Source organism: Trachypithecus francoisi, unplaced genomic scaffold, assembly GCF_009764315.1.
Source record: "Trachypithecus francoisi isolate TF-2019V2 unplaced genomic scaffold, Tfra_2.0 Lachesis_group5, whole genome shotgun sequence".
Lineage (NCBI taxonomy): Eukaryota > Metazoa > Chordata > Mammalia > Primates > Cercopithecidae > Trachypithecus > Trachypithecus francoisi.
Window position 1 is genome coordinate 121,257,226 of NW_022681470.1, and position 26,209 is coordinate 121,283,434.

Below are 26,209 nucleotides of genomic sequence, written 5' to 3' on the forward strand. Positions count from 1 at the left end.
GCTCACTGCAAGCTCCACCTCCTGGCTTCACACCATTCTCCTGCCTCAGCCTCTCGGGTAGCTGGGACTACAGGTACCCGCCACCACACCCGCTAATTTCTTTTTGTATTTTTAGTAGAGACGGGGTTTCACTGTGTTAGCCAGGCTGGTCTTGATCTCCTGACCTCATGATCCACCCGCCTCGGCCTCCCAAAGTGCTGGGATTACAGGCGTGAGCCACTGTGCCCGGCCACACAGTTTTCTTTTTTTCTTTTTTTGACACAGGGTTTTGCTCTGTCACCCATGCATAATCATAGCTTATTGTAACCTAAAACTCCTGGGGTCAAATGATCCTCCCGCCTCAGCCTCCCAAGTAGCTGAGACTACAGGCATGTGCCATAATACTCAGCTAATTAAAAAAAATTTTTTTGTAGAAATGGAGTCTTACTATGTTGCCCAGGCTGGTCTTGAACTCCTGGCCTCAAGCAATCCTTCTGCGTCAGTCTCGCAAAGTGTTGGGATTATAGGCACGAGCCACTATGCCCTGCCAGAACAATGGCTGCGTTTCTTTTTTTTTTTTTAATTGATGGGCTCTGATATGGTTAAATATTACAAAATGAGAACTGTTTCAACAACTATGCAGCATAATGTTTAAGGACAAAATATTGAATATACTTTTTATTATATATGTATTTTATCACATAGTAAGGAATGCTGAGATGCTTAATCCATCCAATAAATTGAAAATAAAAACTTTACATTTCTGTATTTGTCAGTATACAGAATTCTGAAGATGGATCTTGACTCAGGGTGATAAATCAGTTTTCAAGGAAATTGGCTACATGATATGACATTTCAGCCCTCAAAAGTTTCAGATGTTGGAGCATTTCAGATTTCAGATATTTGAACTAGGGATGCTCAACCTGTACCAGTTACATTTGCACTGACAGTGTTGGGAAATAGCTTATTGCCTACATTCTTATCAACAAAAAATTTATCTTTGTTTAGACAGAGTCTCACTCTGTCTCCCAGGCTAGAGTACAGTGGTACAATCTCGGCCCACCACAACCTCCACCTCCCGGGTTTGAGCGATTCTCATGCCTCAGCCTCCTGAGTAGCTGGGATCACAGGCCTGTGCCACCTTGCTAATTTTTGTATTTTTAGTAGAGATGGGGTTTCACCATGTTGGCCAGGCTAGTCTTGAACTCATTACCTCAGGTAATCCAGCCACCTTGGCCTCCCAGAGTGCTGGGATAACAGGCGTGAGCCACTGCATCTGGCCCCAAAAATCTTTTAAAAATTATTTTTAAATTATTTCTTTTTTTTTTTTTTGAGACGGAGTCTCACTCTGTCGCCCAGGCTGGAGTGCAGTGGCCGGATCTCAGCTCACTGCAAGCTCCGCCTCCCGGGTTTACGCCATTCTCCTGCCTCAGCCTCCCGAGTAGCTGGGACTACAGGCGCCCGCCACTTCGCCCGGCTAGTTTTCTGTATTTTTTTAGTAGAGACGGGGTTTCACCGTGTTAGCCAAGATGGTCTCCATCTCCTGACCTCGTGATCCGCCCGTCTCGGCCTCCCAAAGTGCTGGGATTACAGGCTTGAGCCACCGCGTCCGGCCTAGATTATTTCTTTTAAATCGCTACCAATTGGGTAAAAATGAGTTTTGGAAGTGGTTTCTAGATGACAGTGAAGGTTGATCCTTTCTTTGCTGTTAGCTTATTCATTAAAAGCCCTACTGTATAATTTTTTATTTTTTAGGCTTCTCATAACATTGGGATAGCAATGGATACTGAGCAGGGTTTGATTGTCCCTAATGTGAAAAATGTTCAGATCTGCTCTATATTTGACATCGCCACTGAACTGAACCGCCTTCAGAAATTGGGCTCTGTGGGTCAGCTCAGCACCACTGATCTTACAGGAGGAACATTTACTCTTTCCAACATTGGATCAGTGAGTAATAATGTTGAAATACATAAACCATTGCTTAAGGTTTCTGATCATATGCTTAATTAAAAATAGAAAACGTCACTTGGCATTTGTTCCCTGAAAAATCCTAACTTTTAATACTCTCCTTTTTTTTTTTTTTAAATAGATTGGTGGTACCTATGCCAAACCAGTGATATTGCCACCGGAAGTAGCCATTGGGGCCCTTGGATCAATTAAGGTACATGTATTAGATAACTGAAAAATGGAGTTTAAGCAAATTCAGGGACTCAACACAATGAAGAGTAACCATTTCTAAGGTTTCCCCCTCATTTTGTAGGTTTAAGTTTCTGAGTTTGCCTTAGAAAGTCCATTATTTCTTTTTTCTTTTTTTTTTTTTACTTTAAGTTCTGGGATACATGTGCAGAACATGCAGGTTTGTTACATAGGTATACACATGCCAAGGTGGTTTGCTGCACCCATCAACCCGTCATCTACATTAAGTATTTCTCCTAATGCTATCCCTTCCCTAGCCCCCCACCATGTGACAAGTCCCCAGTGTGTGATGTTCCCCACCCTCTGTCCATGTGTTCTCATTGTTCAACTCCCACTTATGAGTGAGAACATGAAGTGTTTGGTGTTCTGTTCCCGTGTTAATTTGCTGAGAATGGTTTCCAGCTTCATCCATGTCCCTGCAAAGGACATGAGCTCACTCTTTTTTGTGGCTGCATAGTATTCCATGGTGTATATGTGCCACATTTTCTTTATCCAGGCTAACATTGATGGGCATTTGGGTTGGTTCCAAGTCTTTGCTATTGTGAATAGTGCTGCGGTAAACATACGTGTGCATGTGTCTTTATAGTAGCATGATTTATAATCTTTTGGGTATATACTCAGTAATGGGATTGCTGGGTCAAATGGTGTTTCTGGGTCAAATGGTATTTCTGGTTCTAGATCCTTGAGGAATCGCCACACTGTCTTCCACAATGGTTGAACTTATTTACACTCCCACCAACAATGTAAAAGCATTTCTGTTTCTCCACATTCTCTCCAGCATCTGTTATTTCCTGCCTTTTTCATGATCACCATTGTAACTGGTGTGGTATTTCATTGTAGTTTTGATTTGCATTTCTCTAATGGCCAGTGATGGTGAGCTTTTTTTCATGTTTGTTGGCTACATAAATGTCTTCTTTTGAAAAGTGCCTGTTCATATCCTTCGCCTACTTTAAGATGGGTTGTTTGTCTTTTTTCTTGTAAATTTGTTTAAGTTGCTTGTAGATTCTGGATATTAGCCCTTTGTCAGATGGATAGATTACAAAATTGTTCTCCCATTCTATAGGTTGCCTATTCTCTCTGATGATAGTTTCTTTTGCTGTGCAGAAGCTCTTTAGTTTAATTAGATCTGATTTAATTTTGACTTTTGTTGCAATTGCTTTTGGTGTTTTAGTCATGAAGTCTTTGCCCATGCCTATGTCCTGAATAGGTTTTCTTCTAGGGTTTTTATAGTTTTAGGTCTTACATTTCAGTCTTTAATCCATCTTGAGTTAATTTTTGTATAAGGGGTAAGGAAGGGGTCCAGTTTCAGTTTTCTGCATATGGCTAGCCAGTTGTCCCAACACCATTGATTAAATAGGGAATCCTTTCCCCGTTTCTTGTTTTCATCAGGTTTGTCAAAGATCAGACAGGTTGTAGATGTGTGGTGTTATTTCTGAGGCCTCTGTTCAGTTCCATTGGTTTATCTCTCTGTTTTGGTACCAGTACCATGCTGTTTTGGTTACTATAGCCTTGTAGTATAGTTTGAGGTCAGGTAGCATGATGCCTCCAGCTTCATTCTTTCTGTTTAGGATTATCTTGGCTATGTGGACTCTTTTTTGGTTCCATGTGAAATTTAAAGTAGTTTTTTCTAATTCTGTGAAGAAAGTTAGTGGTCAATTGATGGAATAGCATTGAATCTATAAATGACTTTGGGCAGTTTGGCCATTTTTACAATATTGATTCTTCCTATCCATGAGCATGGAATGTTTTTCCATTTGTTTGTGTCCCCTTGTATTTCTTTGAGCAGTGGTTTGTAGTTCTCCTTGAAGAGGTTCCTCACATCCCTTGTAAGTTGTATTCCTAGGTATTTTATTCTCTTTGTAGTAATTGTGAATGGGAGTTTCCTCATGATTTGGCTCACTGTTTGTCTGTTATTGGTGTATAGGAATGCTGTGATTTTTGCACATTGATTTTGTATCCTGAGACTTTGCTGAAGTTGCTTATCAGCTTAAGGCGATTTTGGACTGAACTGATGGGGTTTTCTAAATATACAATCATGTCATCTGCAGACAGAGTTAATTTGACTTCCTCTCTTCCTATAGAATACGCTTTATTTCTTTCTCTTGCCTAATTGCCCTGGCCAGAACTTCCAATACTATGTTGAATAGGAGTGATAAGAGAGAGGGCATCCTTGTCTTGTGCCGGTTTTCAAAGGGAGTGCTTCCAGCTTTTGCCCATTCAGTATGATATTGGCTGTGGGTTTATCATAAATAGCTCTTATTATTTTGAGATATGTTCCATCAACACCTAGTTTATTGAGTGTTTTTAGCATGAAGCGGTGTTGAATTTTATCAAAGGCCTTTTCTGCATCAATTGAGATAATCATGTGGTTTTTGTCATTGGTTCTGTTTATGTGATGGATTACACTTATTGATTTGCATATGTTGCACCAGCCTTGCATCCCATGGATGAAGCTTACTTGATTGTGATGGATAAGCTTTGTAATGTGCTGCTGGATTTGGTTTGCCAGTATTTTGTTGAGGATTTTTGCATCAGTGTTCATCAGGGATATTGGCCTGAAATTTTCTTTGTGTGTGTGTGTGTCTCTGCCAGGTTTTGGTATCAGGATGATGCTGGCCTCATAAAATGAGTTAGGGAGGATTCCCTCTTTTTCTATTGTTTGTAATAGTTTCAGAAGGAATGGTACCAGCTCCTCTTTGTACCTCTGGTAGAATTTGGCTGTTAATCTGTCTGATCCTGGGCTTTTTTTGGTTGGTAGGCTGTTAATTACTACTTCAATTTCAGAACTTGTTAATGGTCTATTCAGGGAGTCAACTTTTTCCTGATTTAGTCTTGGGAGAGTGTATGCATCCAGCAATTTATCCATTTCTTCTAGATTTTCTAGTTTATGTGTGAAGAGGTGTTTATAGTATTCTCTGATGGTAGTTTGTATTTCTGTGGGATCACTGGTGATATCCCCTTTATCATTTTTTATTGTGTCTATTTGATTCTTCTCTCTTTTCTTCTTTATTAGCCCAGCTAGTGGTCTATCTATTTTGTTAATCTTTTCAAAAAAAAAACAGCTCCTGGATTCATTGATTTTTTTTGAAGGGTTTTTTGTGTCTCTATCTCCTTCAGTTCTTCTCTGATCTTGGTTATTTCTTGTCTTCTGCTAGCTTTTGAATGTGTTTGCTCTTGCTTCTCTAATTCTTTTAAATGTGATTTTAGGGTGTTGATTTTAGATTTTTCCCGCTTTCTTCTGTGGACATTTAGTGCTATAAATTTCCCTTGACACATGCTTTAGCTGTGTCTCAGAGATTCTGGTACGTTGTGTCTTTGTTCCCATTGGTTTCAAAGAACATCTTTATTTCTGCCTTCATTTCGTTATTTACCCAGCAGCCATTCAGGAGCAGGTTGTTTGGTTTCCATGTAGTTGTGTGGTTTTGAGTGAGTTTCTTAATCCTGAGTTCTAATTTGATTGCACTGTGGTTTGAGAGACTGCTTGTTATTGTTTCCATTCTTTTGCATTTGCTGAGGAGAGTTTTACTTCCAATTGTGTGTTCGATTTTAGAATAAGTGGGATGTGGTGCTGAGAAGAATATATATTCTGTTGATTTGGGGTGGAGAGTTCTGTAGATGTCTATTAGGTCCACTTGGTCCAGAGCTGAGTTCAAGTCCTGAAGATCCATGTTAATTTTCTGTCTGGTTGTTCTGTCTAATATTGACAGTGGAGTGTTAAAGTCTCCCACTATTATTGTGTGGGAGTCTAAGTCTCTTTGCAGGTCTCTAAGAACTTGCTTTATGAATCTGGGTGCTCCTGTATTGGGTGCATATATATATTTAGGATAGTTAGCTCTTCTTGTTACATTGATCCCTTTAACATCATGTAATGCCCTTCTTTGTCTTTTTTATCTGTGTTGGTTTAAGGTCTGTTTTATCAGAGACTAGGATTGCAACCCCTGCTGTTTTTTTTTTTTTTTTTTTGCTTTCCATTTGCTTGGTAAATCTTCCTCCATCCCTTTATCTTGAGCCTATGTGTGTCTTTGCACATGAGATGGATCTCCTGAATACAGAACATCGATGGGTCTTGACTCTTTATCCAATTTGCCAGTCTGTGTCTTGTAATTGGGGCATTTAGGCCATTTACATTTGAAGTTAATATTGTTATATGCAGATTTGATCCTGTCATTATGATGATAGCTGGGTATTTTGCCCGTTAGTTGATGCAGTTTCTTCATAGTGTCAATGGTCTTTACATTTTGGGTTGCTTTTGCAGTGGCCGGTACTGGTTTTTCCTTTCCCTATTTAGTGCTTCCTTTAGGAGCTCTTGTAAGGCAGGCCTGGTGGTGACAAAATTCCTCAGCATTTGCTTGTCTGTAAAGGATTTTATTTCTCTTCCACTTATGAAGCTTAGTTTGGCTGGATATGAAATTCTGGGTTGAAAATTCTTTTGTTTAAGAATGTTGAATATTGGCCCCCACTCTCTTCTGGCTTGTAGGGTTTCTGCAGAGAGATCCACTGTTAGTCTGATGGGCTTCCCTTTGTGGGTAACCCAACCTTTCTCTCTGGTTGCCCTCAACAATTTTTTCCTTCATTTCAACCTTGGTGAATCTGACGATTATGGGTCTTGGGGTTGCTCTTCTCGAGGAGTATCTTTGTGGTGTTTTCTGTATTTCCTGAATTTGAATGTTGGCCTGTCTTGCTAGGTTGGGAAAGTTTTCCTGAATAGTATCCTGAAGTGTGTTTTCTAACTTGGTTCCATTCTCCCTATCACTTCCAGGTACACCAATCAAATGTAGTTTTGGTCTTTTTCACATAGTCTCATATTTCTTGGAGGCTTTGTTCATTCCTTCTCATTCTTTTTTCTCTAATCTTGTCTTCACGCTTTATTTCATTAAGTTGATCTTCAATCTCTGATATCCTTTCTTCCGCTTGGTCAATTCGGCTATTGATACTTGTGTGTGCTTCACAAAGTTCTTGTGCTCTGTTTTTCAGCTCCATCAGGTCATTTATGTTCTTTTCTATACTGGTTATTCTAGTGAGCAGTTCCTCTAACCTTTTATCAAGGATCTTAGCTTCCTTGCATTAGGTTAGAACATGCTCCCTTAGCTCGGAGGTGTTTGTTATTACCCATCTTCTGAAGTCTACTTGTGTCAATTCATCAAACTCATTCTCCATCCAGTTTTGTTCTCTTGCTGGCAAGGAGTTGTGATCCTTTGGAGGAGAAGAGGCGTTCTGGTTTTTGGTATTTTCAGCCTTTTTGCACTGGTTTTTCCTCATCTTTGTGGATTTATCTACCTTTGGTCTTTGCTGTTGGTGACCTTCGAATGGAGTTTTTGCATGGTCATCCTTTTTGTTGATGTTGATGCTATTGCTTTCTGTTACTAGTTTTCCTTCTAACAGTCAGGCCCCTCTTCTGCAGGTCTGCTGGAGTTTGCTGGGGGTCCACTCCAGACCCTGTTTGCCTGGGTGTCAGCAGTGGAGGCTGTAGAACAGCAAAGATTGCTGCCTGCTCTTTCCTCTGGAAGCTTCATCCCAGAGGGGCACCTGCCAGATGCCAGCGAGAGCTCTCCTGTATGAGGTGTCTGTCAATCCCTGCTGGGAGGTATCTCCCCGTCAGGAGGCATGGGGTCAGGGACCCACTTGAGGAGGCAGTCTGTTCCTTAGCAGAACTCAAGTGCTGTGCTGGGAGATCACTGCTCTTTTTACAGCCGGCAGGCAGGAAAGTTTAATTCTGCTGAAGCTGTGCCCATAGCCGCCCCTTCCCCCAGGTGCTCTATCCCAGGGAGATGGGAGTTTTATCTGTAAGCACCTGACTGAGGCTACTGCCTTTCTTTCAGACATACCTGCCCAGAGAGGAAGAATCTAGAGAGGCAGTCTGGTTAACAGTGGCTTTGCTGAGCTGCTGTGGGCTCTGCCCAGTTCGAACTTCCCTGTAGCTTTGTTTACACTGTGAGGGGAAAACCACCTACTCAAGCCTCAGTAATGGTGGATGCCCCTCTGCCCACCAAGCTCGAGCGTCCCAGGTCGACTTCAGACTGCTGTGCTGGCAGCAAGAATTTCAAGCCAGTAGATCTTAGCCTGCTGGGCTCTGTGGGGGTGGAATCCACTGAGCAAGACCACTTGGCTCCTTGGCTTCAGCCACCTTTCCAGGGTAGTGTACAGTTCTGTCTCACTGATGTTCCAGGCACCACTGGGGTATGAAAAAAAAAAAAAAACCCAAAAAAACTGCAGCTAGCTTGGTGTCTGCCCAAACAGCCTCCCAGTTGTGTGCTTGAAACTCAGGGCCCTTGTGGTATAGGCATCCGAGGGAATATCCTGGTCTGTGGGATGCAAAGACCATGGGAAAAGCACAGTATCTGGGCTGGATAGCATCGTCTCTTACAGCAGGGTCCCTCATGGCTTCCCTTGGCTAGGGGAGGGAGTTCCCTGACCCCTTGCACTTCCCAGGTGAGGTGACACCCCATCCTGCTTCTGCTGGCCCTCCATGGGCTGCACCCACTGTCTAACCAGTCCCAGTGAGCCGAACCGGGTACCTCAGTTGGAAATGCAGAAATCACCCATCTTCTGCCTTGGTCTCATGGGAGCTGCAGACCGGAGCTGTTCCTGTTCAGCCATCTTGCCCAGGAATCCAAAAACCTATTATTTCTTCCTTTTTTTTTTTTTTTTTTTTTTTGAGACAGAGTCTCGCTCTGTGGCCCAGGCTGGAGTGCAGTGGCCAGATCTCAGCTCACTGCAAGCTCCGCCTCCCGGGTTTTACGCCATTCTCCTGTCTCAGCCTCCCGAGTAGCTGGGACTACAGGCGCCCGCCACGTCGTCGCCCGGCTAGTTTTTTGTATTTTTTAGTAGAGACAGGGTTTCACCGTGTTAGCCAGGATGGTCTCGATCTCCTGACCTCATGATCCGCCCGCCTCAGCCTCCCAAAGTGCTGGGATTACAGGCTTGAGCCACCGCGCCCGACTATTTCTTCCTAAGAGCTAGGCCTGCACTTCTGGTGGCTACCTCTATGTGTAATAAATGGTGGCGATCTGGGTTGTTTCTTTATAGATCAACCATTGTGGATTATGCCAGGCACAGATATTGAGTCTTTATGAATAATCACAAATATAGCCAATCTACTTCTTTCAAAATATCTTTATTTCATTATACCAAAGAATAATAGAAAACTAATTCAAAATGTTATTTTAAACAAAGTGAGACTCATTTAGAGCATTCTTTGCTCAGGAATCATTGGGAGTGTTAGTTAAAAGTGCAGATTTCTTTACCTTAGGGGCAGAACCCTCAGAACTTAAATTTTGAACAGGAACCCAAATGAGTACGAAAAGGTGATAGGTGATAGTGGTTTAGAAGACACGGACTTAGAGTAAGGGTTGCAATGATTCTTAACCCTGGCTACCTGTTAGAATCATATGGGAGCTTGAAAAAAAATTATGGCCAAGCTCCCCTTCTACCAACTGAATTGGAATTTTGGGGGATGGGACTTGGGTACCCCTATTAATTCAGGGTTGAGGACCACTGAGGCAAATAAGCGCCTGGATACCACTTCAATACCATGTTTATTAAATGTCATTGTCACTACATTAAGGAGAGTGTATTTTAAGAAGAGCCTTTCTTTTCTGTACTTACAATGCTTCCATGTTGAACATCTCTGGGACTTGTCCTCATGAGTTTATTCCTCGCGTGTTGGAGCCCTTACAAATGCTTCCCTTCAGCCTTTGATTTGCTTTCTAGCAGACAGTAAATTAGCATCTAAGTCATTCCCCCTTCCTGGCATCCACTTACACTTCTGGCAAGCAGAGGAGATAGGGAGAAAAAAACAAAAACACATAGTATGTACTATTCTTTCCAAATCAGGAGTTCTCTGAGTGATAACTTCTATCACTCATTCTCTTTTCCAACAAGAATTCAACATTTGATTCTCAAAAAATTCTGGCTTTCTGAAGTTTCCAAACCATTATACCTGTTTGACAAAATTTTGTGTTCTCTTTCCTTAAAGAGATTTATCTTCTGAATTATATGTGTATATGTATATAATTGTAAAATATATAAACATAACTTGACCATTTAAACCATTTTTAAGTATATTGTTCAGTGGCATTAAGTACATTTACATTGTTTGCCACCATCACCACATCTGTCTCCAGAACTTTTTCATTATCCCAAACTGAAACTCTACACTTACTGAATAATCTCTCCATTTACCAAGCCTTTGGTAACCACCATTCTATTTTCTGTCTCTATGGATTAATTGGACTATTCTAGGTACCTCATGTAAGTGGAATCAATACAGTATTTGTCCTTTTGTATCTGGCTCAGGGTTCATTTATGTTATAGCATGTATCAGAATTTCATGAATTTTTAAGGGTAAATAATATACTATTTTATGTAAATATATGCCATGTTTTGTTTATCTATTGATCCGTCGATGAATATTTGGATTATTTCCATTTTTTGGCTCTCGTGAATAATGCTGCTATGAACAAAAGAATATTTGATTTATAAATATCTGTTCAATAGATATATTTTTACAAAATCATTTTATCCTGGTTTTTTCAAGCCATGAAGCATAGTTCTTAGAGTAGAAATCTTATCCATCACTTAAAATAATATTTGTTGGGTAGGGACAAATAGTATTTAATTCCTTTCTCCCTTTGTATCATCTTTCCTTTGCTATTTTGTTTTCATTATAGAATTAATTCCTTCTTGCTCAATTATTTAAGTCATTAAGCATTCCATGTTACTCAATTCTCAGTATTTGTTTTCCTTGACCTACTAGTTGACCTTGAGATGACTGATCAACCTCTTTGGAAAACATTCTTAATGTTGACTTGCAGCATACCTGGCCATTTTGGTTTCCCTCCTATGTCACTGCCTATTCCCCCTAAGTCTCCTTTACCCATACCTCCTAATGTTCCCAATCTCTACACATTGAAGCATCCCAGGATTCAGTTCTCACCCCTTTTCTTTATCTGATCTTTCAATACCATTTATACACTGATGACTCCCAGGTTTATATCTCTAGACTGGACCTCACTTTTGAGCTTTAAACTCTTATGTCTTGCTTGGATGTGTAAAGGCATCTTGAATTTTAGCATGTCTAAAACTGATCTCCTGCTCCTTTCCCCACTGCCCCCCACCATCAGACCTGCTCCTCCTAAAGTCGTCCTCTTTCAGTGAATGGCCAGTCTGCTCAGACACTTTCAAGGGCTTCTCATCTCATTCAGAATCAAAGACAAGTAGTTGCAGTGGTCTACATGGCTTTACACAGATGCTACTCAGTGTCATCAGGGATCCACATCTGGCTGTGACTGTTATATCCCAGCCATGAGGAGATCAGTATAGAAAAACAGAATAGGGCTTAGAAACTTTTATAGCAGTTTGACAGCATGATTTTATGTCTATTGAATCTAATAATAAGTTGGGGCTTGTATTTTGTCTATCCTTTTTTTTTTTTTAACAGTGAAAAGATATATATTTAGAATTAGCCAGCTGGACTCATTTTAGATGATCCCAATTTTGTTGGCAACATCCAAAGCATTGTAATCAGGAGCCAACGGAATATATGCCTTCCTCTCTCCATCAGGCCTGACCACGATGTTGACCTTGGCCCCATCAGTGTCATAGAGCTTCTTCACAGCCTGTTTGATCTGGTGCTTACTGGCTGTAATATCCACGAAGAACACAAGCATGTTGTTGTCCTCTGTCTTCTTCCTGGCCAACTTAGTGGTCAGGGGAACTTGAGAATGGCTTGTTTCCTCACTGCCTTCAGTGAGGAAGCCTTATTTAATTGTCTGTCTCTCCCCAGAGCCCAGAAGAGTACTTGGCACATAGTGGGTATACAGTAAAAAATTATTAAATATTTGAAATCTGAGATGAAAGTTAATGAATGTAGGTACGGGAATTGTACAAGGGATAGGAAGTACCTTGGAGAACTTCTGAAAGCTCCAGGCACATACCCGAAGATGGAAAGAGTAGTAGTCAGCATTTCCAAAAGTCATTGGGGATGCCCATTTTTTTCCTGTAGGAAGAAGGGTTTGCTTGATCTTACACCATTGTTAGAGTTTGAGCTTTGAGCAAGTGAGGGTTTACTCTTTATTCTTTTTTTTTTTTTTTTTTTTCCATTTCTAGGCCATTCCCCGATTTAACCAGAAAGGAGAAGTATATAAGGCACAGATAATGAATGTGAGCTGGTCAGCTGATCACAGAGTTATTGATGGTGCTACAATGTCACGCTTCTCTAATTTGTGGAAATCCTACTTAGAAAACCCAGCTTTTATGCTACTAGATCTGAAATGAAGACCGATAAGACTTTCTTGAACTTTCTGAGCTTCCAAAGAGTATGTAAACCCTAGCTGTGCCAGCACATGTTCATCTTTACAATTTGTATTGTAAATGATTTGTATCATATGATTAAGGATCTAAGGCACAATATTTGTCACTGTTCTATTAGACTTTTTACTGAAAATGAATAATGGGGTAATGGTTCTCCTGGGGCTGTCACATTTTATAGATCAGAGTGTGACTTCTTAATACGGTGCTGACATTTTTGTGTCAATGAGTTGAAACTGGCAAGATTAACAAAATTAGGCAGGGCACGGTGGCTCACGCCTATAATCCTGGCACTTTGGGAGGCTGAGGCGGGCAGATCACCTGAGGTTAGGAGTTCGAGACCAGCCTGGCCAACATGGTGAAACCCCGCCTCTACTAAAAATACAAAAATTAGCCAGGTATGGTGGTGGGTGCCTATAATCCCAGCTACTCGGGAGGCTGAGGCAGGAGAATCGCTTGAACCTGGGAGGTGGAGGTTGCAGTGAGCTGAGGTCGTGCCATTACACTTCAGCCTGGGCAACAGAGCAAGAAGCTGTCTCAAAAACAAAAAAACAAAATTAATGTTACTAAAAGACAGGTAGCCATATACAGACAGTATATGCCCTATTTTTTTTAACCAACTCTTAATGAAACTTTTTAATTATACTTAAGAAACGGAATTTATATGCAAAAATATTTTCCATTTCCCTGTTATGCTAATTGTTGTATAAAATAAGTGCAATTATACTTCTCTTTGGAGATATCCAGGAGTATGTGCTTGCTCTGTATAGAGAACATCATCTGTAAATGTCTTATTTATATTAATTAATGTATTTGAAAAGGGAAAAGTATAAACTGGCCTTAAAAATGTCCAATTATAGTTTTATAACCAGTCTATTAAAGGTGTTTGTTTAAAATGGATATACTTTTAGCTTTTTGGTAATGGTTTGGTATTTTCTTGGGAAAGACCTTCACCTTTGCAAACTTCCCTCGTGTAAGGAAGGTACTTTAAAGGTAGCAGCCATTGACATTTCTTTTTTTTTTTTTTTAATTTCAGAAGTCTACTTCCTTTTAACTTTTTTGATCTTCAGCTAAAAAATAGGATAAGAAATTAAGGTCTATTCCATTCTTCATATCCTGGGTGAGAATGTAAATAAGAGGAGAAGGAAGAGTCTAATAGTAATTATGGATATAAAAAATAAGAAATTTTATATAGAAATGAAGGTTTGATAATGATCATTTTGCTAACGGTCTACTTTAATCAGAAATAGCATCAAGATGAATGTATCCAACATTTCAATTTGCATTTGGAAATCCATGTTGTTTCTAATATTGTCCAGTGGAAAACTGTATGCCAAAATTAGTTGTTTAAGTGAAGTTTTGTGACAGAAAAAAGGTTGTTTTAGTATCTACTTGGTTTTTCTCAAAATGGAAATAATTTTAAAATCAGGAAAGAATAAATCAGCCAGGTGTGATGACTCGTAATTGTAATCCCGGTTATAGGAGAGGCCAAAGCAGGAGGATCACTTGAGGCCAGGAATTTGAGACCAGCCTGGGCAACATAGTGAGATCCCATCTCCAAAATTAAAAAAAAAAAAAATTAGCCTGGTGGCTCACGCCTGTAATCCCAGCACTTTGGGAGGTCAAGGCAGGCAGATCACCTGAGGTCAGGAGTTCAAGACCACCCTGGCCAACATGGTGAAACCCTGTCTCTACAGTTTTGTAAAAATACAAAAAATTACCTGGGCCTTGCACTGCACGCCTGTAGTCCCAGCTACTTGGGAGGCTGAGGCAGGAGAATTGCTTGAGCCCGAGAGGTGGAGGTTACAGTGAACAGAGATCATACCACTGCACTCCAGCCTGGGCGACAGAGCAACACTTTGTCTCAAAAAAAAAAAAAAAACTTAGCCAAGTGTGGTGGTGTGCATCTGTAGTCCCAGCTACTCAGGAAGCTGAGACAGGAGGATCAATTGAGCCCAGGAGTTCAAAGCTGTAGTGAGCTGTCATTGTGCCACTATCCTCCGGTGTGGGTGACAGAGTGAGACCTGATCTCTTAAAAAAAAAAAAAAAAAAAGGTCAAATAAATGCTGTTATTGTAAAATTTCAGATAATACAAATAGTTAACCAATAAAATAAAAAATCATTCATAATCTTACCACTATTAACATTTTGATATATGTATCTGTATATATGGCTATTCTTCTTTATTAAAACAGGATCATAGTGTATCTATTTTATTATTTGATTTTTAAAATTTAACATTATATTATGGGTAACCTTACATGTCAATAAACAATTCCACATTATCATGCTTTAAATGGCTGCATAGGCTGGGTGTGGTGGCTCATGCCTGTAATCCTACCACTTTGGGAGGCCAAGGCAGGTGGATCACAAGGTCAGGAGTTCGAGACCAGCCTGGCCAATATGGTGAAACCTCATCTCTATTGAAAATACAAAAATCAGCCAGGCATGGTGGCAGACACCTGTAGTCCCAGCTACTCGGGAGGCTGAGGCAGGAGAATTGCTTGAACCAGAGGCGGAGGTTGCAGTGAGCCGAGATCGCGCCACTGCACTCCAGCCTGGTGATAGAGCGAGACTCTGTCTCAAAATAAATAAATAAATAAATTCCTGCATAGTATTCCATTGTATGCATTTATTATATATTCAAACATGAAACATCTACCGTACCAATCATGGTTCCAAGTATACAATAGCCACCTTCATGCTCCCTTGATTGGGTTTACAGTCTAGTGAGGAGACAGATATTAAATAACTGCAAAAAACACTATTCTTGGTAGGTAATAACCCAGATGCTATGAGCCATCCAGTAAAGGTTACTGATCTTATCTGGAAGGATCAGAAGATGGTGTCCCATAATTTAACCAATTCTCTATTGATAGGCATTTATTCAGTTTTAAATGAATAATGATATGATCAGTAAAAATGTCCTCCTCACTTAAAGAATAGAAAAACCAGGAGACAGGAGTTCTGAAATAAATAAGTATGTAGGTCCAGCATCAGTGGCTCAAGATACTCTTTTCCTGAAATAACCCTTAAGTTATCTGGTTCTATTCCAACCCTTGGGCATTACCATCTTCTCTTTGGTCTCATCCATTAAGAATTCAGCAAAGGATTTGTTCCCCACTGTGTGCACGGCCCTTAGGATAGCAGGATTCCCTGAAGGGGGCCAGAGGGGCAGGGGCACAGCCTTAGTGGCAGTGCTGGTCCATGAGGCTCTACAAAGCAAGGGATGGGTGTTTGGGAGGGGGAAAAGGCTCTTGCTGTACTCCTAGAAGTTGGAATTAAAGTAGAAAAGCCAGAAAATTCAAGTCCTTTACTAACATGTCTGGAGATTAGAAGGTATATGTACATGGAGGAGAAGCCAAAATTATTGCTGCGAGTGGTCAACAAGAAAATCAAGGCTCTGTTCATTATGTAGAGCATTCCTCTGATATTTGAAAAAGAAGTGCAACAGGAAAGGAAGTCTGAGGATGGAAGCCAAAATTGGTATGAATTTATAATTTAGAGATCAAAATGTACCTTATGTTGAAACCTATGTGAGAAGTGATTATGTAGAAAGAGTGAAACTGATAGCTGTTAGTCTGGAAAGCCCACCGACTTGTTTGGGCATTTCTCATGGCTTCCCACTCCAAGTGGATCCCCAAAATCACTTGATGGATTTCCTTGCTGATTTCTAAGTAAACTATGGTTTAAGAAAGAAATGATGGGACTCAGCACTACCCTACAGTACCAAGAATACAAATGTTTCCATGAAATCTTCAAAGACATTTGTAAAATTCAAGCTGTAATTGGTTAGTTCATTCTGCACATATTTATTAATTGTATATTCAGTTTCAGGCTCCAGGGTAGAGATTATGGATAAAGGTAAATTAGATAGATGAAGATTTTGCCCTCACAGCAAAAGCTTTAGCCAGTGATTAAAGCTATCACTGGAAGTCAGTCTGTGCAAATAACCTAGAGAAGAGCAGTGCTTTTAGAGTTGAACTATATTCCCAGTCAGTTCTTAATGGTGGTTTTGCTCCTTCCCTCTACACTGTCTTTTCCTGAGATTGGATCATATGTGTGAACCCACATTGTTTCCAGTCAAAATCACCAGAAGAGGCAGGACAGAGTGGCTCGTGCCTATAATCCCAGCACTTTGGGAGGCCTAAATCAGGGGACCTCTTGAGTCCAGAGTTTGAGACCAGCCTGGGCAACCCCATCTCTACCAAAAAAAAAAAAAAAAAAAAAAAAAAAAACCCACCAAAAAACAAAAACCACCAAAAAAAAACAAAAACAAAAAATTAGGCTGACATAGTGACATGCACCTGTGGAGGCTGAGGTGGCAGGATCACTTGCACCTGGTGGGGCAAAGGCTGCCATGAGTTGAGATTGTGCCATTGCACTCCAGCCTGGGCAACAGAGCAAGACTCTCTCTCTCTCTCTCTCTCTCTCTCTCACACTTTCTCTCTCTCTCTCTCTCTATACACACATGCACACACACACATCCAGGAGAGCTTTTGATTTGTCTTTCTTGGTTCATGTGCCTGTCATTGTGGGCAGGAGAATAGAATACTCTGTCCACACTTGAGTCTTATGGTCACCTTTGGAGCCTAGGAGTCAGCCATCCTCGTTCAACTACATATATCGAGAATGGGAATCTGGGAGAATTTTTTTCTGGGCAGATTAAAAAGGAAATCAACTATGTAAAGTAAGGCATTGCCTTCCCACCCCATCCCACCTCAGTTCATGTTAAATTATGAATTTTTCTAAGAGAGTCCTTTAATGACATGGATAGAGAAGAAGCTGAGGTAGCAGTAGAGTAGGGAGTGGAAGGCAAATACACAAGATACTGTTAAACTGTGAGGCTGTTTGTTGCAATTGCAAGATTTTATAATTTCTCCAACAAAGAACATTTGTATTTTCTTCCCAGTTTAAGTTCAATGTTAATTTGAGAAATAATTCTACTCTCAAACTTCATGCTGTGCTGACAGTTCAACTGATGCTGTCAAAATACGAATTACTAGTTTCAGTATTCTCTATTCATCTGATTTTTCTTAAAATGGTTGCATGTTAATATACTTACTAGCTTTAATGCTCTACTCTTATACTGGCACCTTAATTGTGGTAAAAGGAAAAAGGTTAAGTTAAAATTTCCAAGCCTAGGCCGGGCGCGGTGGCTCAAGCCTGTAATCCCAGCACTTTGGGAGGCCGAGACGGGCAGACCACAAGGTCAGGAGATCGAGACCATCCTGGCTAACCCGGTGAAACCCCGTCTCTACTAAAAAATACAAAAAACTAGCCGGGCGAGGTGGCGGGCACCTGTAGTCCCAGCTACTCGGGAGGCTGAGGCAGGAGAATGGCGTGAACCCGAAAGGCGGAGCTTGCAGTGAGCTGAGATCCGGCCACTGCACTCCAGTTTGGGTGACAGAGCGAGACTCCGTCTCAAAAAAAAAAAAAAAAAAAAAAAAAAAAAAAAAATTCCAAGCCTAGTTATTTGGTCAAACAGAAGATTAACAGAATTCCATGGCTTACCATAGGGATATTTATCAAGAGAAAAAGAAGATACATATTTGAATTTACATGACACTTTCTGTGAAATATCTGGATTACCAGATTAGTCTGAAACAAATACCTTCCAAATTCTACAATGCATGCCGAGGGCACTCTTTACAGTACCTGTTTGGGTCTTTTCTTCTAATTTTAAGCACCTATCCAAACATCTTCCAAAGGCTTGTCATAATAAGCAAATAACCTCAGAGCAGACAAAATGATTTAACCTAAGAACCTTGAATTTCTCTCCTTTTCACCTCAAAATTTCTATTCTCACACTTTCTGTTTCTTTTTGTTTCTCTTTCCGAGAAGTGGTTCTCCATCAGCAAATACCAATTTTTTTCTGCCCTCTATTATTTATTCCATCTCTTCCTCCTGGTCCCTGCCCCATGTTGAACCCCCATTGCCCCACTTTGATCCTTCAGTCTCTTCCTCACATCTAGAACTGAACCAGATTTACTCCCTTAGCACACTGATTAAAATTTATTTCCATTTCCTTATGGAGGAGGTATTAGAGACTGATCCCAGAACTCTGCAAATTTCAGTGTGGCAGGGTAATGTTATGTGTCCATAAACCTGGTTCCTTTTCTTTCAGCCTGCAGTTAGGTAGGGCCATGTCATTTATTGGTAACTATTAGAATATGGGTCTATGGATTGAATGAATGTAGGCCATTTCCAGACATGGCCCATAACACTTCTCAAGAGATTCTTCACATTCTGTCTCCTCCCCTCCAATATGCACCCTTCAAGGTTGAAGATGGCACCACACAAGATAGAAGGAGCCAGTGTTCCAAATGACTAGACAGAGCAGAATGCTCCCCTTCCTGCACCCTAGCACTGATTGGTTTGGATGTGATACAGTTGAATAATGCACTTTTATTGTTTTAAGACATTAATATTTTGACATTAATCTGCTAGTCTCGTTAGTAAAACTTGAACTCTGAGCTGTCTAATACGGTAGCCTTCAGCCACATGTAGCTATTTAAATTTAAATTTTAATTAATCAAAATTCAACTCAGATATACTAGCCATATTTCAGTTGCTCAGTAGTCACACTAATTAATTTAAATTTAAATTTAAATAGCTACATGTGGCTTATAGCTCCATACTTGGATAGCAGAGATGTAGACTATTTCCATCAACACAGAAAATTCTATTGGATAGTGCTGCCTTAACTAATAAGACAGAAATGTTCTTATTTTGTAAATAGTCCCTAAAACAAACAAAAAATGAAGAACTCCCTTCTTCTCTAATGGCAAATTTCAGTTTGCCTAAAAGAAGACTCAAAATGCTTTTCTTACATTGTTACCTCTGACTGCCACTAAATGAATAAATTTCCTGTCTTGCTCCTTCTGCCAGACTTCTTGAATGGGTGATCTTTAACTCCTTGCAATCCTGGCTTTTTTTCCCTACTGCTCACCTGTCATCATTGTTGGCCACAACTCCCACCAAGATGTCTCCTAAATAGTTCTCTGAACCCACCTCTGTCCGACATTCATTCCAGTGCTTTAGCATGTCAAGGTCATCAGATGCAGTGACATCTCAGACAGTCAGACAGACCAGGTCAACTATGAACTATTTATGCCAAACCTAACACGATTCATGGTATCCTTGCTATCCCATCAAAATAACCACAGGCTTTTTAAAATTTTTTTGAGACGGAGTCTCACTCTGTCACCCCGACTAGAGTGCAGTGGCGTGATCTCGGCTCCACTCTCTGCTCCGTCTCCTGGGTTCAAACAATGCTCATTCCTCAGACTCCCGAGTAGCTGGGATTACAGGCATGCACCATCATGCCTGGCTAATTTTTCTATTTTTAGCAGAGACGGGGTTTCGCCATGTTGGCCAGGCTGGTCTTGAACTCCTGGCCTCAAGTGATCTGCTTGCCTCTGCCTCACCAAGTGCTGGGATTACAGGCATGCACCACCATGCCTAGCCTGCAGCGTCCTTTATTTTACAAAAGGCATTACCATTTAAACACAGAAGATAGCATGAATCTCTGAAGTTTGCAAGTTCAGAATAAAATGGAAATGAAAATTCATTATGTGACAGTCTCAGTACTGAGCACAAAGGCTTTTAACCACAAGCAAATTAATGTGCTAGCCAGACCCTGTGAGAGAACTCCAGGCCAGCTTGCTAAAACTGAGCAGGAGAATTTGGAGACACTCCAGAGGAGAGCCACAGAAACAACTGAAGCATGACAAGAATAATTGCAGTTCTGTTATAGAGAGGTCATCTATATCAGGCTTTTATGGAGTACCATGTGGAATGTTACAACGCAAAGCATGGGGAACAGCTGTTGTGAGTCTTAACAAGAGATAGGACAGAAGAAATGAGAACAGGTGGAAGATCAAGAATTTAGGTTTGATATGGAGAAAGATGGAACAGTCAAAGAAAGGGATTCACACTGATTTTTGGCTGAGCAGAAGGCAGAGTCTCCTCCAACGGGCAATGCAAGTGCCCCCACCCATCTACACCCCAACAAGAGCCATCAAACTGTATTAAACTTGGAAAAAGCTATTTAACTTCAAGTGTGCTGCAAGAAAACTTCCTAACAGTTCCCAAAATGTGCTAAAAAGCAAAGTACAAAAAGACCATAAAGTCTGTAGAGAAGTTGTAAGCGTGCAGTCAGCTATAAAAACCTAGCAATTTAATCTCTTAGAAAAATGTAGCTGGAGTTCAAACTGTAGTAACAAAGGCAAGTAAATTAAGTTGTGGGCAGGTGTAATTAAGTTAATAGGAATGGCAGGGATGAATATAAATCAGAACAGGACTAACAGTTTGAAACATTAGATATTCAAATGCTCAGAACTGATGAGCCAAGCCACTACGCTAACAACTCTGCAAACCAAGGGTTTCACAAATTGCACAAGAACCTGGCCTCGATTCCATTGTGTTGCTGGCATAAGATTAGAAGGGCCTGTTGGTTCAAATGTTGCTTTGGATAGAGCAGGACAAACTTGCCACAGCAAAGACATCATTTTTAAAAACCACTACTGTCCTTTAGTGCACTAATTTCTCTAATAATTAGGTGTATATTAGAAATAATGATATATAAGTGCAGTATACTCCAATTTCAACAGAATGGTGTCATTTCTGTAAAATGTTGATTTTCAGATTGTCATACTTTCTAAATAGAAAAATTTGTCACAGCTTCCATATTTACAAGATATTAAACATTCTGTACAATATTTGTAGAAATATGAAAAACCAATTTTTGTAGTTGCCTTTTGAAATGTATACAAAATATCCAATGTGGGCAACATGGTAAAACGTCATCTCTACAAAAAAAAATATATATATACAAAAAGTTAGCCGGGCATGGTGGTGCACGCCTGTGGTCCCAGCTACCTGGGAAGCTGAGGTAAGATCACCTGTGCCCAGGAGGTGGAAGCTGCAGTGAACTGTGATTGTACCACTGCATTCCAGCCTGAGTGACAGAGTGAGACTTTGTCTCAAACAAACAAAAAGAAACATATACAAAATATATTAGAAAGTTGGGTTACTATCCTTCAAACAAAGGATTACATAATTTGCACAGGATTATGTGTGTAAAAAGTTTTAAATTCAGTATAGCTTTTATTTCCGCAGAACTAAAAGTAGTGCATAAAAATAAAAGTGGGGTGAGCATATCTTTTTAATTTGCTCTGCAGTAAAAAGTATCTCAGTCAACATATAGGAAGCCAATGCCATTTCTGTATCATTTGACACAGAAGGGGTCTTGTTTTTTGTTTTGTTTTGTTTTTCTTTTGAAGAAAGACGTTTATGTCTTCTATTCTTCTGATTTGGAGTTTAAATTATCCCCAATAAGTTTGCATAATATTCTGATCACTACTGCTTAGGTGGTATATTTCTTATGAGAATTATCTTTACATATTGGGAAAAACTATGGCAACCACTTCATTCATCAGAGAAATTGTGTTTTGTTCACTTGTATTTTGTTTGCTAAATGACATTGGTTATTTAGACTCATGGCATGCTTTTTCTCAAATGAAGATTTAAAAGTCATTTCCAATGTCCATCTAACTTCTATCCAATTTCTAGTAAACTATAGAATAAATGGTTTTCATATAATAGTCTCTAGTGTCTCCACTGTTGATTGGTTTACAGAAATGATGGTGGTGGTGGTGGTGATGGTGGGGTGTGTGCACGTGTGTCTGTGAAAAATGACAACTGGCACAAAACAAGCCTAAAAATCAGAAGTACATTTTAATTCCTAGTTAAAAACATTAACTTTTTATTCATAAAATACATATTTAATAATAGAAAAAAGAAAAGGTAATAATTTGCACTTAAAATGAACAATTTTTCTTAGCAATTTTACTAACTTAAATATTTAAGGTATTAAAAGATTGAAACTGCGCCGGGCTTATGCCTGTAATCCCAGCACTTTGGGAGGCTGAGGTGGGCAGATCACTTGAGGTCAGGAGTTTGAGACCAGCCTGGCCAACATGGTGAAACCCTATCTCTGCTAAAAAATACAAAAATTACCTGGATGTGATGGTGGGTGCCTGTAATTGAGGCAGGAGAACCGCTTGAACCTGGGAGTTGAAGGTTGCAGTGAGCCCAGATGGCACCACTGCACTCCAGCCTGGGCAACAGAGCCAGATGCTGTCTCACAAAAAAAAAAAAAAAAAAAAAAGATTGAAACTGTGGGGAAATGCAGCAGAAGTCGTATGTGACTGACTGGAATCAGAGTTTAAGGTCCAGGGGAAAGACATTGGGTGTCCACCAGCATTTCCCACCTCTCCTCAGAAATAGTCTCTTGTGAGACCACTTTGTGAGACCAAGTGGTGCAAGTCAGGATGTAGCCATAACTTTCTAATATAAATCTCAAAATATGGAGAAGAATGACCCATTAACATTCAGCAAGTGTACAGTCTGTTATTTAAGAGTTTTCCTTGCATAGACACACAGACACACACATATCCGTCCACCCAACCTCACCTGGAAGATTTCCACATAAAAGAATATCGGTGTTCACAGTAGTGTAGTACTGGCATAAAGACAGATATAAAGAATGGAATAGAATAGAGGACCAGAAATAAACCCTCACATATATGGTCAAATGTTTTTCTGACAAGGGTGCCGAGACAATTCATACTCTTGTGAAAGGGGAAAGGACAGTCTTTTCAGCAAGTGGTGCTGGGAACACTAGAATGAAGAATACAAAATAATGAAGTAGGACCCTGCTATGGTCTGAATATTGTGTCCCCCTGATTAATTCATATGTTGAAACCTAATCCCCAAGGTGATGTATTAAGAAGTGGGGCTTTTGGGAGATAATTAGATCATAAGGACATTGCCTTCATAAATGGGATTAGTGCCCTTATAAAAGAGGCCCTGATGGAGCTTGTTTCACCTATGAGGATAGAGGGAGAAAGTACTACCTATGAGAAATACACCCTCACCAAACACCAGATCTGCTGGTGCCTTGATCTGGGACTTCCCAGCCTCCAGAACTATGAGCAATAAATTCTATCATTTAGAAATTGTCCAGTCTTGGCTGGGTGCAGTGGCTTATGCCTATAATCCCAGCATTCTGGAGGCTGAGGCTGGTGGATTGCTTAAGCTCAGGAGTTTGAGACCAGCCTGGGCAACATAGTGAAACCCCAACTCTATCAAAAATACAAAAAAAGAAATTAGTTGGGCATGGTGGTGCATGCCTGTAGTCCCAGCTACTCAGGAGGCTGAGATCAGAGGACCACTTGGACCCAGGAGGTGGAGGTTGCGGTGTGCGTGATCACACCACTGCACTCCAGCCTGGGTGAGACTCTGTCTCAAAAACAAAAGGAAAAGCAAAAGAAATCACCCATGGTATCTCAGATGTAAGGATGGATCAATGTACACGAATCTATAAATGTGATATACCATGTTAACACACTAAAAGAACTATTTGATCATTTCAATAGATGTAAAAAAATATTTGACACAATTCAACACCCTTTCATTTTAAAAACTCAGCAAATTAGGTATAGAAGGAATGTACCTCAACACAAGGAAGACCAGATATGACAAACCCAGAGCCGACATTATACTCAATGGTGAAAAGTGGAAAGTTTTTTCTATAAGATCAGGAACAAGACAAGTATGCTGTATTAATATGTTCTTTCACTGATATAAAGATACTACCAAAAGAGGCTTCATTGACTCACTGTTCTTCATGGCTGGAGAGGCCTCAGGAAACTTACAATCATAGCAGAAGACAAAGGGGAAGCAAAGCTTGTCTTACATGGCAGCAGGCAAGAGAGAGAGCAAGAAGGGGGAAGCACCAGACACTTATCAAACAACTAGATCTTGTGAGACTCACTCATTATCACAAGAACAGCATGGGGGAAACCGCCCCCATGATCCAATCACCTCCCACCAAGTCCCTCCCTTGACATGTGGGGATTACAATTCTAATTACAATTTGATATGAGATTTGGGTGGGGACACAGCCAAACCATATCAGATGCCCACACCTGTCACTTCTACTCAATATATACTGTAAGTTTTAGCCAAAGCAATTAGGCCAGATAAAGAAATAAAAGGCATACAAATTGGAAAGGAAAATGTTAAATTGTCCCCGTTTACAGATGACATGATCTTATATATTAAAAAACTCTAAAGACTCCACCAAAAAAAACAAAACAAAACTGTTAGGACTAATAAACAAAGTCAGTAAAGTTGCAGGATATAAAATTAACATACAAAAATCAGTTGTGTTTCTATACACTAACAACAAACTATTGAGAGACAGGACTAGCTGGATTTCCTAGGCCGACTAAAAATCCCTAAGCCTAGCTGGGAAGGTGACCACATCCACCTTTAAACAAAGGGCTTGCAACTTAGCCCACACCTGACCAATCAGAGAGCTCACTAAAATGCTAATTAGGCAAAAACAGGAGGTAAAGAAATAGCCAATCATCAATTGCCTGAGAGCACAGCGGGAGGGTCAAGGATCAGGATATAAACCCAGGCATTTGAACTGGCAAAGGCAACCCCCTTTGGGTCCCCTCCCCTCATATGGGAGCTCTGTTTTCACTCTATTAAATCTTGCAACTGCACTCTTCTGGTATGTGTTTGTTATGGCTCGAGCTGAGCTTTCGCTTGCTGTCCACCACTGCTGTTTGCCGCCTTCCCAGACTGGCCACTGACTTCCATCCCTTGGGTTCCAGTAGGGTGTCCGCTGTGCTCCTCATCCAGGGAGGTGCCCATTGCCGCTCCCCGATCAGGCTAAAGGCTTGCCATTGTTCCTGCAGGGCTAAGTGCCTGGGTTCATCCTAATTGAGCTGAACACTGGTCACTGGGTTCCACGGTTCTCATTCGTGACCCATGGCTTATAACACTCAACATGGCCCAAGATTCCATTCCTTGGAATCCGTGAGGCCAAGAACCCAAGGTCAGAGAACACGAGGCTTGCCACCATCTTGGAAGTGGCCCGCCACCATCTCGGGAGGTCTGGGAGCAAGGACCCCCAGTAACACTATCCAAAAAGGAAATTAAAAAAAAATGTTACAATAGCTAGAAAGAAAAAAAAACTTAGAAATAAATTCAACTACAGAGGTGAAAGATCTGTCCACTGCAAACTATAAAACATTGATGAAAAAAACTGAAGACATAAACAAAAAGATATCCCATGTTCATACATTGGAAGAATTAATATTATTCAAGTGTCCATACTACCCAAAGTGATCTACAGATTCAATGCAATCTCTATCAAAATCCTAATGACAGTTTTCACAGAAATAGAATAAACAATCCTAAAGTTTGTGTGGAACCACAAAAGACTTCAAATAGCCAAAGCAAACTTGAACAAAAAGAACAAAGCTGGGGTGTTGACACTACTTGACTTCAAAATATACCACACTGCTACAGTGATCAAAACAGCATGATAAGACTGGACACAGTGACCCATGCCTATAATCACAACAGTTTGGGAGGCTGAGGCAGGAGGATTGCTTGAGCCCAGGAGTTTAAGACTAGCCTGGGTAACACAGGCAGAACCTGTCTCTGCAAAAAATTTTTAAAATGCTGGGTGTGGTGGCGTGTGCCTGTGGCCCCAGCTACTCAGGAGACTGAGGTGGGAGGATTGCTTGGGCCTGGGAGGTCTAGACTGCAAAGAGTTCTGATTGTACCACTGCACTCTATCCTGGGCAGCACAGTGAGATCCTGCCTCAAAAAAGGCTACAAGAAAATAGCACGATAGCCA

General features: G+C 40.5%; 1 protein-coding gene across 3 annotated transcripts in view; it reads left to right on the forward strand.

Annotated features, from left to right (window-relative positions):
* Positions 1–16,635, forward strand: part of DBT (dihydrolipoamide branched chain transacylase E2) — a 57,784-nt gene extending 41,149 nt beyond the window's left edge. For 2 of the 3 annotated variants that reach the window (XM_033196575.1, XM_033196576.1), the window contains 3 exons: positions 1,735–1,926; positions 2,069–2,140; positions 12,283–14,041. In XM_033196575.1, the coding sequence (XP_033052466.1) occupies positions 1,735–1,926; positions 2,069–2,140; positions 12,283–12,450 (432 nt within the window). In that variant the 3' untranslated portion in view covers positions 12,451–14,041. Of the gene's footprint in view, positions 1–1,734; positions 1,927–2,068; positions 2,141–12,282 lie in introns of all 3 variants that reach the window. The other variant, XM_033196574.1, reaches the window with a different exon arrangement.
* The last annotated feature ends 9,574 nt before the right edge of the window (positions 16,636–26,209 follow it).